Source organism: Lepidochelys kempii, chromosome 13, assembly GCF_965140285.1.
Source record: "Lepidochelys kempii isolate rLepKem1 chromosome 13, rLepKem1.hap1, whole genome shotgun sequence".
In the NCBI taxonomy this organism is placed as follows: Eukaryota; Metazoa; Chordata; order Testudines; family Cheloniidae; genus Lepidochelys; species Lepidochelys kempii.
In genome coordinates, this window is record NC_136392.1 from 25,788,571 (window position 1) to 25,805,942 (window position 17,372).

Sequence of the window (17,372 nt, forward strand, 5' to 3'; positions counted from 1 at the left end):
GCAACTTTAAAATCAAGATTGGCTGTTTTTCTAAAAGCTCTGCTCTGGGAATTATTTGGGGGCAGGTCTCTGGCCTGTGTTATACAGGAGATCAGACTAGATGATCTCAGTGATCCCTTCTGGCTTTGGAATAGATGAATCTATGAACAGGAGGCTGAGAGAGCCAGTGCAGCCCCTGCTGCAGTTCTCAGCAACCCCAGTGGGGACGGGATAGCCAGGCCCCTCTTTGAACCCCATCTTCTGCTAGGCAGTTGGTGCTGCGGGAAGTGTTCCAGGGCAGGCAGGTGCAGTTCAGGACAGGCTGTCAGTGAGGGCAGGGTGAGGGGGATTGCTCTGATTCTTCACCATGTATCCTCCCGTCCTCTGCCTAGCAGCTTCAAACACATCACGCCTCTTTGTTGGGTAAGCTGGACCCTTGGAAGGAGTTCCATGCATGAGATGGGTGCTGACCCGTGAATGTCTGGAGAGCAGTCTGTGGGCAGACAGAAAATAAAAGAATCAAAATTCAGCTCAAGAATGGAGTTGAGGCTGCAGCTGACAGTGAGGGGTTGTGGTTGTGAATGACAGCGAGGGGCTGCAGCTGACGGTGCTGGGCTGCAGTTGTGACCAGCAGTGAGGGGCTGTGGCTGCGGCTGGCAGTGAGGGGCTGCGGCTGACAGTGAGGGGCTGCGGTTGTGACCAGCAGTGAGGGGCTGCGGCTGACAGTGCTGAGCTGCAGTTGTGACTGACAGCGAGGGGCTGCGGCTGACGGTGCTGGGCTGCAGTTCTGACCAGCAGTGAGGGGCTGTGGCTGCGGCTGACAGTGAGGGGCTGTGGTTGTGACCAGCAGTGAGGGGCTACGGCTGACAGTGCTGAGCTGCAGTTGTGACTGACAGCGAGGGGCTGCGGCTGACGGTGCTGGGCTGAGGTTGTGACCAGCAGTGAGGGGCTGTGGCTGTGACTGACAGTGAGGGGCTGCAGCTGACAATGAGGGGCTGCAGTTGTGACCAGCAGTGAGGGGCTGCGGCTGACAGTGCAGAGCTGCAGTTGTGACTGACAGAGAGGGTCTGTGGCTGTGACTGACAGCAAGGGCTGTGACTGACTTGGATCTGAACTTTATCTGCTTCCCCTAGAGCCAGTGAGCTCCAGCTGGAAGTCTCACAAGAATATGTATGTTTCTGACCCTCACCTGGCTCAAAGCTCTGTTTGGGAACACAGCACTGCTCCTTCTGCTGCGGGCTGGGAAAGCTCCCACTCCACTACTCACGCATGCTGTACCAGTTCTGGGTGCACACAGGGCCCCGGGGTTGGCAGTGCTACGGAAGAGTAATGTATTAAAACCCCACATGTGGTAGGAGGACGGCACCAGGGCAGAGAGGCAGAGAGGCACCTCGCTACCATCTGCCCTTAGCATGAGGAAGCCTGGTCTGTGCCTGCCAGGGGTCAGCTCCCTGTTACCACCAGCCACACACAGCACAAGCCCTCCCCCGTAGGCCTGACAGGCCCTGCTGTCCCTCCGCAGGTTAGTGACAGCCCCACTCCAACCCTCGAGCCTGCCGAATGTCCTCTGGTGTATCAGTGCCTGGTCCCTGGCCACTTGCAGCGTTCACCAATCCGCTCTGTCAAGGAAGTGGCTCAGCACAGCTTCCCAGGGTCACCTCAGGTCACTGCTCCACCTAACACATGGCGCTTGGATTTGTTTAGAGTGAAATCAAGTTGAGGCGTATTTAACAAAGCTGAGGGAGTCGAGTAACGGCAGATAGGAGCATTGGAAACAAATGGTTCCTATAAAATCAAACCATCACACGCATTCTAGAGCCTGGACTTAATTGACAAGATAATCTCATGTCTAGTAAAGCCTTGCTCACCCCAGATCCTTGCAGTGGTTTACAGCTAGGCTGGCTATGACCCTCCCTTTGTGCCCCCAAAGCACACTGTCAGTTTGCCTCCTAGGTGAAGGACTCAGTATGTCTCTTTGCATTCCAAGATATACCAGACACCTTTTGTCTTTATTCCTAACCAGGGCACCCCCATAACCAGGGCACCGAGAGATACTTTGCAATCTCTCAGTCAGCGTCGGGCTCAGTATGCAAAAGACAAATGGTGTGAGGCAGACAACATGCAGACAGCCAGACAGGGAGAGCGATGTCAGTTACCTCCTGCCTGAAAGGAAGATCTCTGAGGTACATCACCTCCTGGTGACTTGCCTTAACGCCAAGACCTTCAGGAGATAATTTCAGTGTAGATACATAACTCCATAAATATTATCCATACATATATCTCACAATGCTTATGATGACTAGGGGGTACTGGCTTTCGGTAGAGACCTCACCTGCCACCCTTTGCTGAACTATTATGCAGCTATCTGACCTAGCGGATCCCTCTAAAACTATGTGCACACCCAGGGCCCCCTGCAGGTCAGGGGGCTGTGGGTCCAGAGTGAGGAGTATTGGGAGAGCTGGGGGTCAGGAGGGAGGTAAATTGGCAGAGCTGGGGGAGGTAGGGCTGCAAGTCAGGACTGGGGGGCATTGGCAGAGCTGGGGGAGGTGGCAAACATATCACATGGCCCCCTCACTTTCATTAATAATTAATTCACTCCAGAGTTTCAGGTACAGTCACTGGTCACATCCATACTGAGCCAGGAAAGGAGCAGCTGGCTAGGCCTGGCTAGGCCAGGTCACAAAACAAGCCATAGTGCCCTCTTTTCCCCAGCTACGGTGCTGAGCAGCCCTCCCCACAGGGAGCCAGTTGGGGGCTGCCCAGACTCAGTGACCTGCTGTCACTTGTCCCTCTCGTGAATAGGTACGTTCAGTTGCTTCTCCCCTTGGCCAGACTCCTGCTGCATCTTACCTCACTTCATCCCTGCTGATGTGTTCCAGAATGCAGGTGGAAACCGCCCCTGATGGAGATGGGGCCGAGATCCTCTCGGGAGACTGAAAGGAAACAAACCCCACCATCCTGCCCCCTTCTCCATGGCAGGAAGTGACTGCAGCTGCTCAGCTCAGATGGAGTGATAATGGAGTGAAACATTTGCTCCACAGGAGTTCACATGTCCCTTTCCCGTGTCCTGAGTTTGCTGTGCTCAGAGGGCAGGAAGGGACTTTCCAAAGCACTGGCCCCTTAAAAATAAGAGCTTGGGATGGCTGGATGGCTCAAGGCACTGGTAAAGGGACAAGCAGGCTTCCACAGTGCGACCCAACTCCACCCAGTGCGCAGCAGAGACTAAAAGTCATAGCCACCTGATAGCTGCTGGCTGATCTTTAGTAGAAATCTCATTGCCTGAGTCATCTTAATGAAACACTCACTGCTGGGAACAAGCAGCCATTGGCCCCTGGCACGCACTAGATAGAGCCCAATCAGCCTTTTCCATCTCTAGGCTCTAGGGGTATGTCTACGCTGCAATAGAAGACCCATGGCACGGACACTTGGTGCCCGGGTCAATTGACATGGGCTCGTGGGGCTCAGGCTGATGTTCGGGGCCCCCCATGGGGTCTCAGAGCCCGGGCTCCAGCCTGAAGCTGAGCCTGTTTCAATTGGCCTTTGAGTGTTGGAGCCACAGGTTTACATTACAGAGTAGACATCCACTAGGCTGTGAGATAGTTGAGAGTCTCAGTTCAGTTCCAGGTTGCCAGGTGTCCACATCACAAAACCCACCATCCCCCCAGCACTAGTCAACATAGAGGCCAAGGACAGAATGGGCCATGGGGATTGAATTAGCCTCTCCCCACCAGAGGTGATCTTGTTATGCTTATAAGAAGCACATGGGATCTTTTTCAGGGGAAAAGGCAACATGCCGCGTTTATTGAAGACACAGCAATTAGCGTATGCATTCAATCTCACACATACACTCTCTCCCACCAGTCGATGTTATAGTTACCCGTCCAGAGTCCGGATCAATCTAGTGGCCAGCTAGGTTGATCACGTGTAGGCCATTCCTTTCTGCTATTCAAAAAGGGTGGCTGGCAGGATATAGTCAAATCATACATTAATACATTTAATACATGCTACATTAATATCTTATTATTCTTTATCCTTCATTCTAAATTATACAAAATACAAACATAAAACCCTACTACTACAATCTCCCCATATCAGAACTAAGGCATGACAGCAGGACCACCTGGAGGAAGCTAGCTCTGTCTCTGCTCCTAGTGTGAGCGTAGGCCTGAGATCTCCAGGGTGATCCGTCCAGCAAACATCAAGAGCACTAATAGAAACAATGTAACAGTAAAAAAATCAGAGCTTTGCTTCTCCAGCAGCACAGGGGGACTGTCAAGGGGGATGGACCCCTTTAAGGGGCGTCAGGCCCCAGAAATCCCTCTGGCCCACCTGTAAGCAAACTGCCTGGGTGACAGCTAACTGACTAATGAGCACCTGAGTCTGATAAAAGTTGACCAATGGTCACTTGGCGGGAGGTGCTCGTAGAGAGAGGAGCTCCTAGAGGCTAGCAGAACATAGCTGGCTGCTAGCCTCTCCAGGCTGGTGAGTGAAAGGATTGGATAGAAGGGGCTTGCAGGGAAGAAGCTGACTGAGAACTATGACTGGCCTAAATTGTAACCAAGCCCCAGGCAGAGGGCAGGACCGTGAGTCTGTTTTGGAACCCCACTCTGGGGGAAGGACTGGGGTCTCCTGAATGCAGGAGAGGATGCTTTCACCGTTAGCCCCAGGGCCAGAAGAAGCACTGTCTTTGAGAGGCTAAGGAGGAGGGTGTTTATGTTCTGTGAAAGGCGTTAATAAGTGAGCATGCTGGGTCTGAGCGAATGACTGCAGGCACCACGAAGGAGCTGAGGCCATGCTGGAGGACAGGTCCCTCTCACAGGGACATGGAGGGATGTAGTTTCCCTCTGTTGTGGATGTGACATCCTTGCCCCATGGTCAGGTGCTGAACTGGAGTCTCTCCATGGGGTTACCCTACTTCTGGGTTTTCCTGGACATTTCCTCTTTTGTGATCCTCTGCTCTGGTGGATTTCTCAAATGAGAAGAAATGTCTGGGAATTTTTGTGGTGCAGACGTTGCAGCTCAGAAAGAGCTGGCTCTGTGCCCCGATTGGTCCCTCCACTACCTACAGTTGCTAGATCCTGCCCACCAAGGCCTCAGCTCCCTGCCCTGGGGAGGGGGTCCCCTAGGAAGGCACTGATGGACAGCTGGTGCTGTGTCCTGGGCCTGCGCCAGCTGCCCTGCCACTGTGACAAGGAGCAACAGTGCCCCCACCTCAAGAGTGAGGCTCCAGGTATCCCCTCCAGGACCCGCCAAACATAGGCGTAGTTTGACTTCTATATTTGGGTGTGTGGCTTTGGACAGGCCAACAGGGCCATGGGGGGGGGGAGAGAAATTCTGTGCCTGCCCACAGGGGTGCCATTTTAGATTTGGGGGGAGGCAACTTCAACTGTGATTCCAGGGGCTACTTAGGCAACTGAAAACTGTAGTGTTTTTGCAGATAATAACTTAAAAATATCTGACAGGAGCATTGTATCTAATTTCTATATCAAGAAAGAAAATTAAAGAAATATTAGACCCACTCAGCTTTAATACTAACATGTTCTGACTTTTTGTGGCAAGTCACTTATGGGACACTGGTTAGGTTTAAAATTGTAATGTATATTCTTACTTAGATACTCTTACTAAAGTCAGAAAGGACTATTATGATCATCTAGTCTGACCTCTTGAACATTGCAGGCCACAGAACCTCACCAATTCTCTGCAGTAATAGACCCCTAAACTCTGGCTGAGTAACTGAAGTCCTCAGATCAAGGTTTAAAGAGTTCAAGTTACAGAGAATTCACCATTTACACTAGTTTAAACCTGCAAGTGACCCCCATGCAGCAGAAGAAGGTGAAAAAACCCCAGGGTCTCTGCCAATCTGACCCCAAATATGATGATCAGTTAGACTGTGAGCATGTGGGCAAGACCCACCAGGAAGATACCTAGGAAATAATTCTCTGTAGTAACTCCGAGCCCTCCCCATCTAGTGACCCATCTCCAGCCATTGTGGGGTTTTGCTACAGGTAGTTGCTGATGGGCCAAGTGCCATTGTAGGCAGTCTCATCCTACCATCCCCTCCGTAAACTTATCAAGCTCAGTCTTGAAACCAGTTAGATTTTTGCCCCCACTGGTATTTTCCCTCCCTGGATTTATCCCTCTCATGTATTTATAGAGAGCAATCATATCTCCCCTTAGCCTTCTTTGAATTAGGCTAAACAAGCCAAGGTCTCTGAGTCTCCTCTCATGAGATAGGTTTTCCATTCCTCAGATCATCCTAGTAGCCCTTCTCTGCACCTGTTCCAGTTTGAATTCATCTTTCTTAAACATGGAAGAAAAGAATTGCACACAATACTCCAGATGAGGTCTCACCAGTGCCTTGTATAATGGTACTAACACTTCCCTGTCTCTACTGGAAACACCTCGGCTGTTACAGCCTAGAACTGCATTAGCCTTTTTCACAGCCGCATCACATTGACGGCTCATACTCATCCTGTGATCAACCATTACACCCAACTCTATCTCCTCCTCTGTCACTTCCAACTGATAAGTCCCCAGCTTATAGCAAAAATTCTTGTGGTTAGTCCCTAAATGCATGACTTTGGACTTTGCACTATTAAATATCATCCCATTTCTATTACTCCAGTTTCCAAGGTCATCCAGATCTTCTTGTATGATATTCTGGTCCTCCTCCATATTGGCAATACCTCCCAATTTTGTCATCTGCAAATTTTATTAGCACACTCCCACTTTTTGTGCCACCGTCAGTAATAAAAAATGTTAAATAAGATTGGTCCCAAGAGTGATCACTGAGGAACTCCACTAGTAACCACCCTATAGCCTGACAGTTCACCTTTCAGTATGACCTCTTGTAGGCTTCCCTTTAACTAGGTCTTTATCCACCTTTCAATTCTCACGTTAATCCCCATCTTCTCCAATTTAACTAATAATTTCTCATGTGGAACTGTATCAAATGCCTTACTGACATCCAGCTAGATTAGGTCTACTGCATTTCCTTTGTCTAAAAAATCAGTTATGGTCTCAAAGAAAGATATTAGTAACTTTGTTATCACCTCTTGAATATAACAATTGAAACAATTGTAGAAAAATCTACAATTACTTTCTATCATTTAGGCTACTTGCTTTCCGCAGTTTCACCAAGCTTGGAACAGATCATTTAACTTTAGGAAATATCATAACAGCCCTTTCTTATCTTAATCACCTGTTAATAAATAAAATTCTGACTCCCTGCCTCAGGGGCACAAGCAGCAGCATGTCTCCTCTGCAGAACTCATTACATTTGGGGGTGCAATCGGGGCCATCCCTACCCATACACAAAGTACGCAGCTGCGCAGGGCACCAGGAAATTTGGGGCACCACATTTCCTGGTGCCCTGCGCGCAGCTGCATGCTGCTCCAGCCCTGCTCTGGCTCTTCCCCATGGCCCCCGCCCCTGTTCTGCCCCACCTCGCCTCTTCCCGCCCCTGCTGTGTCCCCACCCCGCTTCCACTCCACCCCTTCCCCAAGCCCCCACCCCACCTCTTCCCCCCCCTGCTCCACCCCAGCCCCGCCCCTACTCCCCTGAGGCCTGCTGCAGGGGTCGGGCCTGCACTCACGACGTGGTAAGTGGAGCAACCCAGCCCCAGCCTGCTCCGCTCCCCTGGTTCCCAGCTATGCTGCCAGTGAGTACTGGAGGGTGGGTCTCCCCTGCCCCCCAAGGCCGGGAGCCAGGGGAGCAGAGTGGAGTGGGTTGGGGCCGGGGGGCAGTTCCCCCCCCTCGTGGAGGCCTGGGGCCCCACAGAGACCCCTGCAGGGGGCTGTGTAGGGCACCGAAATGGCTAGGGACAGCCCTGGGTGCAATGCCTTCCTATGTCCCCCCAACTCCACCTATGCCGCCAAATACCCTTCCCAGTACTCACACACACCTCCAGCACCCCTAACTGTACCCCCTCCTCCAACTCCTCCTCCTTTTCCCCTGCAGTGTCCTCTTTTGGGGAACCTAAAAGATGGGAACTTGTCTGTCCACCAGGCTGGAGCAGGAGTTACTAAAGGTAATGTGTCCTTTCCATCCCTGGCACAGTGGAACTGGGTCCTCCTGGGCAGGAGAGTGGCCACGCTGCAGCTGGGTTTAATTTCAGCCTGCTGCAGACTATGTTGTCTCATTATGCTTCAGGGACAAGGGCAGCAAGGAATCAGGCTGGAGGTTGCACTATCAGGAGTAAAGTCCTAATCCCTCTGAGCTCCTAAAATTCCTGCAGCTCAGATGGGCTGGGCCTGGAGCGAGAGAGGGAGAAATCAAGGACATCCAGAGTACAGAAATCCCCTGGAGGAGCTGGAAACCAAGTGCACTGAGCCTTTCACTCCCCAAGGGACCCTACAGCCTGGTCTGTCTCTTGCCCTTGGGTCCCCATGCTGGTTCCAAAGCAGATCTGACTACCTCCTTGTGCTGGGAGCAGGGGCACCTGCAAGTAGGTGGCTATTACATGCAGATAGACCAGGGGTTCTCAAACTGGGGGTCATGACCTCTCAGAGGGTCACAAGGTTATTACGTGGGGGTCGTGAGCTGTCAGCCTCCACCCCCAAGCCCCGCTTCACCTCCAGTATTGCTAATAGTGTTAAATATAAAAAAAAATTTAATGTATAAGGGGGAGTCACACTCAGAGGCTTGCTGTTGTGAAAGGAGTCGCCAGTACAAATGTTTGAGACCCACTGAGATAGACCAAGCTTGAAAAACTCCAGTCCAGGATTTCTCTGTGACCATCACAGGTGAAAAGTGTTAGCTAAGGAGTACCTTTGCTGGGCATCCCACGGCTTTCCAGTCCTTTAAAAGGGGATGCAGAAACCTAACCCGGATTCCCATTCCTGCCAGGGATTGGCTCCAGGTGGCACAGTCCTGCTGGACCCACCTGAAGATATGGAGTTTGGGGAGGAGGATGAAATCTCCCGAAACACAGGACTGGGCTCTTGCTTTAAAGGAGCAATGCAAACCTGTAGCAGCAAGTGGGAGGAGAATCTGAGGCAGAATGAGGGGAACAATTTCTGACCCAGGCAGGGTAATGCCATTTCTGTCCTGCCTGGTGTTGTGAAGAACCAGACCCCAGAGTTTCCTGCAGGCAGCGGACCCAGTGCACAGGTGATGCGTGAGATCATGTGATAAGTTCGACTCCCTTTCCTTCCTTCTCAGCCCTACTCACACCCAGGTGTCGGGACAGGACTCTAAGCCGGTGGAGGCACATGCTGAGGAGCTGGAACAAGGTGTAAATTAAATCAGGGAGAGGGCTACTACTTTCCCTGCCACCTAGCCCCTCCTGGGAGCAGCACATCTCTCTTCAGCACCTCCACTTACCCTTGCGCTGGGTCAGACACAGAGGTCATGTGTGGGGGAGTGTCCATTACACTCCTGCTCTGCGTGTGAGTCCAAGATATTGTAACAAGCACAGCGAGGAGGCTGAAAGAAGGTTAAAGTAACAGCAGCTTAGTCTCATGCGGACTCCTCTCTCTACTTGGCCTTGTGTGTGTCTAGCTACATCTATAAAATTGCTGTGTGAGTATATCATGGCCATTTCGCTGTACTGTGCACGACGTGATGTCGCTATAACGCACAGTGTATAGATGCGATGCGATGTGGGCAGAGCGTGTCCTTGGAAAGATTAGAGTTTTATCAGTAAATATTGATTTCGCTGTATACACACAAATCAACAAAAATATTTCGATGGGTAATAGAAACGTACAGATGGAAAGGGAAGAAAAATGCTGCTTAAGAACGAATTAGTGTTTGATTTAAGGCTATTTCCTTTGTATATTTTGATGTGTGACGTTGACCATGGATTTTAATGGTTATAAAACTAACTTTCTGAATCTGTCTCCTGTCATTAAATAACTGTCTGACACCCCCCCCCCCAATGTCTTGCAAGTATGAAAATTTAAATAGATAAAAATTGGGGAAAAAATGCTTGAAAATAAACATCAATATTATCCATCAATTATTTTAAAAAAACCCTAATTCTGCCATGCCTACATGCACTGTGTGATGTGGCTAGAGTATATATACCCCCATCACGTCATGCACAGTGAATATACACTATGCCTAGCGCATTATATGAGGAGGGTGGAGTATGTATGTACTCTATATAACACTATGACTCAAGTTTGATTCTCAGGTACATGAGGGGAGGAGGGTACGTGAATCTGGAGCAACACCATTGAAGTGCCCCCTATGAGAGATGAGTTCAGAGGGAAAGCCATGTGATGCCGCACTGCTAGATGGTGTGATAAACTCTGGCGCAAGAGCCCACATGGGTTGCAGATAAGGGAGTTTGCCATGCAGTTCACTCTCTCTATTCCTGGTGCCTCTAAAAAACACACTGCAAATGACGAGCCCTAGCCCTAGCCTTCACCTATCGTATATTAACATTTAAGAAAATCTTTCTTCTGTGAGCCATGGGGGGGAGCGATTGGGGTAAAATAATGCTGTATTAAAGGTTGACATTTCTCTATCCCTAGTGCTACCCATCCCTCCCCGGTTGGTGGAGAGTGTCATAAAGCCAGAGCTGTGCATTTCACCCCATTCCCGTCAGAGTTTCTGCTTCAGTTCACCATAGATTGCTGCTTCTCCTGCCCTCTCCTAACATGTGTGTGATTTATTTCCTCAGGAAAGCTCTGCACTTAGGCAGCAGCTGTCTGTCAGTGGGGCTCCTGCTCTTACCCAGCTGTACAGCTGGCTTTGACTGAGGCCAAGGAGCTTAAGCGACTGACCGAAGGTCACCCACAGAGCCAGGGACTCAGGATGGGATTAGAACCGAAAGATTCTCCAAGATCCTAGCTGCTAACCATTAGGCTGCCCTGCCTCATAACATGCTCCACAAGGGCAGCTTACGTGTGATGCGCTTGCTTGCAGCATAGGAAACGCCCAGGTTCAGATCTAGCCTCCAGTTTCCCTGTCCCCTTTATATATCTTCCTGGAGGGGGAGGAGAATGGCCCTCCTACTGGCTTGGCAGTCCCCAGGTCACGGGGGGAGGGCTGGCAGGATGAGCCATGCTCATTGGTCTGCTAGGAGCCCTCATAAAACCCAGAAAGCCAGGAAAGTGCTTTATATGGGGAAACAGACTAGTTGGGCATCTTCCCTGCAGAGGGGCTGGGCCATCTGCTGCCTTGCAGACAAAAAGTGGTTTGGCAATGGAGTGTGAGCAATGTGGGGAGGTGGCTGAGACATTAAATAAAACCCCAGAAGAGCTGGGCTAGAGGGAAATCCTAGTCTGTACGAGGGGCTAGGGGCCAAATCCTCAGCTGCTGTAAAATGTTGGAGCTCCAGGGAAGTCAGTGGAGTTCCATCCCTGGATAATAGGACCCCACTGATGCTATTTTTAGCCTTGTCCTACAAGATAGAGCTCAGCATTGGCACTCAGGAGACCTGGGTTCTCGGCCTGGCTCTGCCACTGGCCTGTTGGGTGGCCCTGGGCATGGAGTGGATGGGTGGACCATCAAGCTCACTGCCCCACCTCTGGCTGTGGACAATACCTGCTACCTCAGGAGAAGGCAGGTGTCACATGCCCATAATGCACCTGGCCAATCACACACACAGGGGAATTAATTCTTCTCTGATTGCCTCAAGCAATTAGCTTTCACCCAGAGCAGCAGGAGATTTGATTGCTATTATCTTAACATGAATAGCTGAAAACGTTCTTGCTAATGTAGGATCCTGTTGTCTGTTATTCTCTCTGTTCTATGCATATGCATTGGCACATCCATTTGGCTGGGCCACAACCTGACTGTATAATTTATTCTCCTCAACTGTCCTTGGCCTTTATGCCTATCCAATTGTCTGAGCTGAGGCTGCACTGCCTCTTCCTGTCACTTCTCCAGCATGCTCCTGTCCCTGGTCTATCATTGCCCTTCCAGCACATGAGAGAGTGTCCCCATCTGCTGAGATGCTCCAGAGCATCTGACGCACCAATCTGCAAAACAATGTGATGGGGTAGGAAAAGGAGCCAAATGAAAGCTGGTGAAAGCCAAGGTTTTTAGGGATGCTAATAAAAGATAATCTCGCCTTTTGTATTTCTGCAAGCCATGCCTGGGTTGTCATCAACGCACCACCCTTGCTGCTCAAGCAGCTCTGCATATGGTGACAGGCTGGCTCCAGGCTTGCAAAATAGACAGGTAACATTATCTTTCATTAGTGACACAAGCAATTCCTTAAAGGTGCCTGAGTGGAAAGAGGAATGGATGCTTGGCCATTCATCGAATGTTTTCCGTATAGCCACACTGCCCATCTTCTCTCCACTCCCACCCACAGTCAGCTCTAGTGGCTGAACACGAGGTTCCCTGGAAAGACAGATCCATTGAGGTTCAAGTGAGCTCTCCGGGCAATGTCAGAACCCTCTGTTTTATAGGGCTGGGGTAAAGTGACTTTCACTGCAGGGACAAGTCTTGACTGGTCGTTTGCTTCTAATCTATGGCTCAAAATGCTCCAAACACGATCATTAAATACACCTGCCTGCCCACTAAAATAGGCTGAAGGTGGGAGGGATTGACTGGCGTTGCCATAGGGTAGGCTTAACCATCTTTGCTATGAGGTGAGATCATCTGCCTGTGTGGGGTGTTCAATCGGCCTCACCTCCAAGGATCAACTAGAGTCACACTAGAGGGTGAACAGCTGAATTTACAGTACTGGGGGGTCAACTGGCTCTGCCAAGGGGTCAGCTGGAGTTGCCAAGGAGTGCGATCAAACGGCATCACTGTTGGGATGATCAGCAGGATTCCCTCTGGGGAGGGATCAGCTGGACTGCCACTGGGTGGGAATCATATGGATTCAAATGGAGGCCAGAGATCAGTTTGATCTCAGCTGGTGAATAAGGTACGGTGCTTTCTCTCTGATTGAAGAAGATCTTTCTTCTGAGAGCAATGAGGGGTAAAAGGATGCTGTTTTAACAGTGCGCGTTTAAATAACCAAGTTTCCTTAGCTATGTTAGGAATCCCATCTTTGAGTGTTAGCATTGAAACACTTATTAAAAATCTCATTTGCTTTTCAGCATTAATACAATTTTTTCTCAGCATGGCAAGGGAAACTGGCTAGTAAGTTGCTATGATTATTTCATAATTTGCTGCCCACTGAATCAATTCCACTTTGAATCAGTTTCACTTTCAAGATCCCATGCATGAGGAGGGAGAGTTTAAGTCAGACAGCGGGTGTGTTTCAGGGCTGGGTGCAGAACCCAGTGGTCCCGATTACCAGGCCTGTGCTTCAGCTACTAGCCCATATTACCGGCTGGGATTTTTGATTCTGTTTCCCAATGTAACAGGGTCTTCATTTCCAGAAAAATCTGGCAAATTATAGCCCTGACCCTGAAGCAAAGCAGCCCAAGCAATGGTGATCTAGCCTGGCAGCGGGGACCTCAACCTTGAAGCTGTGACTGAACAACAAAAGACTTCTCAGGCCAGGCCCATGAGTGTCTCAGTAAAACCACTGTTCTGGTCATATGTGTTGCAGCATTTTCCTCAGGGGTACAGGCTAACATGGACATAAACCTGGGCACTTGTCCGAGAAGAGACGTTTGCCATCCCATCACATTACCATAGCTCCGTGCAACACACACATCCGGTCCATCGTCCCCATTAAGAGGTCTGATAACCACGGAAACACAAATGGCCACATGACAGACAGCCAATCTGATCCTCAGCTCATTTCCCTCGACTCCAGCAAGGCCCGGGCACAGTATTTGACAGGTTTTTATTCAGCCCCCTAAAATAATGGGACAGGCGCCCATGATTTGCTGACAGTCCAACTGCTAAGCTGGGGACCGAGTGCTATTAAATGAAGCCACGCAGAGGCCAAAAAATAGCAGCCTGCTTGTATTAAGTAGTTTGAATTTGAGCTCTGGGGTCTACACGGCTCTTAAATGTGGCTAGGGAATGTTAATCATCCCTTTTTCCTGTTCTAACCCTAACACCTCAGCCTGACCGTTCTTCCACATCTCAGCCTCCCATGTGCCATCTCTTCCTGCTCCCTTCTTCTGCTCGTTGTGTCCTGCCTCCCATCCCTTTCTCCTCCTCCTCTCCTGACTCTCTCAGCTCTATAATAACCTTCATTGTCTTGGCTTTTAGAACTTGCAAGGCACTGGCTCGGATGCTTTGGGAAGGAGCAGGGTGGAAACGCTTAAAGGGATAGAGAGAGCCTGGGGAGAGCTTTCCTTTCAGTGATGTGTGCGTGTTTCTTGTCTCTGTGGCTGCAGGATCATCTCCAGAGGGAGAGGGACCAAAGGGAGAACTAGCAGGAAGGCTCCTCGGTGTCACCCGTGAAGTGATGCTGTAGGAAACCCGGGACCATGAAGGGGTTAGGAGATAACAGAAGCCGCCACCTCTCCGATAACCTGGACTCCCCTCAGGACTCTCTTTATGCAGCCCAAGACAGGAACCCTTACCTCCTCAGTCCCACTGACTCCTACCCCGTGGACCCCCGGTTTCCAGCCCAGAATTCCCTCCATAGTGACTGTCTGCTCCCACTCAACAACCAGATTTCCAACAGCAGCACTTTCCCCCGGATCCATTACAACTCCCACTTCGAGGTCCCAGACGAGAACCCCTTCCCGAGCCATGCCCAAGCCACTAAGATCAACCGCCTCCCCGCAAACCTCTTAGACCAATTTGAGAAGCAGCTGCCCATCCACCGGGACGGCTTCAGCACCCTCCAGTTCCAGAGGAGTGACTCCAAGCACCGGAGCGAGAGCCCCGGGCGCATCCGACACCTGGTGCACTCCGTCCAGAAGCTCTTTGCCAAGTCGCAGTCCCTGGAGGGCCCCACCAAGGGCAGCGTGAATGGCAAGAAGGGAACGGAGGACCCGAAGCAGAACCGAAGGAGCAAGAGCAAAGACCGGGCAAAGACCACCGAGACCAAACGCAGGCCCAGGTCCAACATATCAGGCTGGTGGAGCTCGGATGACAACTTAGACAGCGACACCTGCAGCTATCGCAATCCAATGGGCCTCATGACCCTGGGCAGGCAACCTGACCACAGCCAGCCTAGGTACTTCATGCACGCGTATAACACCATCAGTGAGCACATGCTGAAATCCTCCAAGAGCAATAACGACCTCAAGGTCACCCCCTGCACCAATATCCCCATCAGCAACGAGTCCAACTACATCAAACGGGGCTCCTGGTCCACGCTCACCCTTAGCCATGCCCGGGAAGTGTGCCAAAAGGCTTCTGCCACCATCGACAAAGCCCTGCTGAAATCCAAGTCCTGCCAGCAAGACTTAGCCTATCATTACTTGCAGGTGGGTGCCGCACTGGGGTTTGCTTCTGCTCTCTGATGGGGGTGATGTTCCACGTGGTAAGGAGGGCTCTGGCTCGGTGAGCCCTGGGTAGGGTGACCAGATGTCTCAATTTTATAGGGACAGTCCCGATATTCAGGGCTGTTTCTTATATGGGTGCCTATTACCCTCCACTCCCTGTCTTGATTTTTCACATTTGCTATCTGGTCACCCTAGCCCTGGGGCACTGCTTTGGTCTGACCAAAAAATTAATCCACTCCTGCTACTCTATCCATCAGCACAAGTCATTCTGATTTCTCCCCTCCCACTTTATAACAGCATAATTTACAGAGCAGCCCGTGGAGGTGTTACCGGGGGAATAAACAGCAACTGCAGGTGAAGTCTGAGTCAAATACTCCACCGGCCTCTCAAAGCATACCTGCAAAGGGCATTGGAGCAGCCATGTGTGCCCATGGTGCCCCAAGATTGCTTGCCTGGAAGGGGGTGGCTCCCTCGGCTGATTCAGGTGCACCTGCCCAATATCTTTTTCATGCCGAAGGCCCATTGCAAATGTGACTCTTCAGAGCAAAGCTCTTGTTCCCAGGAAAATGACCCAGTTCTATGCTCGGTTCATTAGGATGCACCTATCCCTAAAACTAACTTGATGTGTTTTGTGTCTGTACAGCATCTAGTCCAGTGGGTGCTGGGTGCAGGAGTGGGGCTGCTGCTCGGTCCTACTGCAATACAATGAAAATAATTTACCACAAGCCAAATGTTCCATAAAGGGGCATCTGATTTGTGCCCACAATGACACACCTGTTCAGGACCAGCACTATAAACCACTGGTTCACTATGTGGTGTGTGTTTCCCTAAGTGGCTAATCCACATAAAAAGATAAAAGCCTACTGCTACCACCAGTTAGTCCTCTAGTGGTAGCAGCTGATAATTTAATGTTGCAGGGTCTCTGGTTCAAATTGTGCTGGATCATTGCATAAGTATGTTTAGACACAGGTCGATATTTCAACAGGCTCCACTTAAGAACACAAAACCTAACGCATGCTTAGACAGGGGAATAAAAATAAATGGCTAGGCCTGGGGGCGTAATCAGCTGGGCAGTGTTTGTAAATCACAGAGTGCATTTTTAACACAGAGGCATCAGTGGCTCTTCTGGCAGTGGGTTTGTGGTGTTCAAGGCAGATTAATTACTGAAAAGCAGCCTGCTCCTCAAGTCTTGCTTTCCACTTCCCGCAAATCAAATTACTGAGGAATTTATTGGATCAGGAATGTCGGTAGTTGTTTTCCTTTGTGTTAAAGTGTTACCAGGTTAAACAGGCAGCCACAAAATACTCCAAGCCACCCAACACTAAATACACAACATGGGAAAAGCCAGAGTGCAGATGAGAGCAGAATGAAATAACAGAGAGAAATGAAAACCACTCCAACACACCAGGGTTCCCAGCCACCAGCCTTGTTGAAGTCAGCTGGCCAGATCTTCCAGGCCCTTCCTAAGTTATTACCGCTTCACTGGAAGTTTGGCCTGCGAGAGGATCTCAGGGTAAAAGGACGCATTACTTTGTGAAATAAATAATGAACCGCTCCTGGGTTGTGGCCACAACTGTGTCCCCAGCCCAGATCCTCGGCTGGTATAAATCGGTGCCGCTCCACTGAAACTGTTAGAGTCGCAGCAGCTGGGACATGGTTCCTTAGTCCCACTCCAATCTGCGTAGGCAGCTGCCCAGGGCACAGAATCTTTAGGGCTACACCTGGCAGGATAGTTTCAGGGCATTGCTGTCCCTGCAAGTGTATGAGCAGCAGCAGCCAGGGCCACATCCCACCAGCCAGCGTGCACCAAGGGGCTGCTCCTTGAACTGCTAGGTAGTATCAGCCTAGGATCGGGGGTTTACTCCCCACACTTTCTATGGAAATGAAATTCGTGGGCTGAATCTGACTTTGACACGAGAGAGACCGGGACCTCACACCAAGGGGGGCTCAGAGCAGAGGTGTAGTTCAAAAGCTGTTACCAAACTGTGCTCTGTAAGTTCACTGGCAAACTTGGCTGAGCATGGAGTGGCCTTGGGCCATCTGTGTGGGTTCAGGTGGCAGTAGGTGAGACTTGGTGGTTATGTGCATTCCCCCCCACACTTGCTGCCCAAAGCCAGGCAAAGC

The 17,372-nt window shown here is 50.6% G+C and overlaps 1 protein-coding gene across 2 annotated transcripts in view; it reads left to right on the forward strand.

Moving 5' to 3' along the window:
- DLGAP4 (DLG associated protein 4) overlaps positions 1-17,372 on the forward strand; it is a 332,898-nt gene that overhangs the window by 211,028 nt on the left and 104,498 nt on the right. For both annotated transcript variants that reach the window (XM_073309842.2, XM_073309843.2), the window contains exon 4: positions 14,187-15,230. In XM_073309842.2, coding sequence (XP_073165943.1) covers positions 14,280-15,230 — 951 coding nt within the window. In that variant the 5' untranslated portion in view covers positions 14,187-14,279. The remainder of the gene's footprint in view (positions 1-14,186; positions 15,231-17,372) is intronic.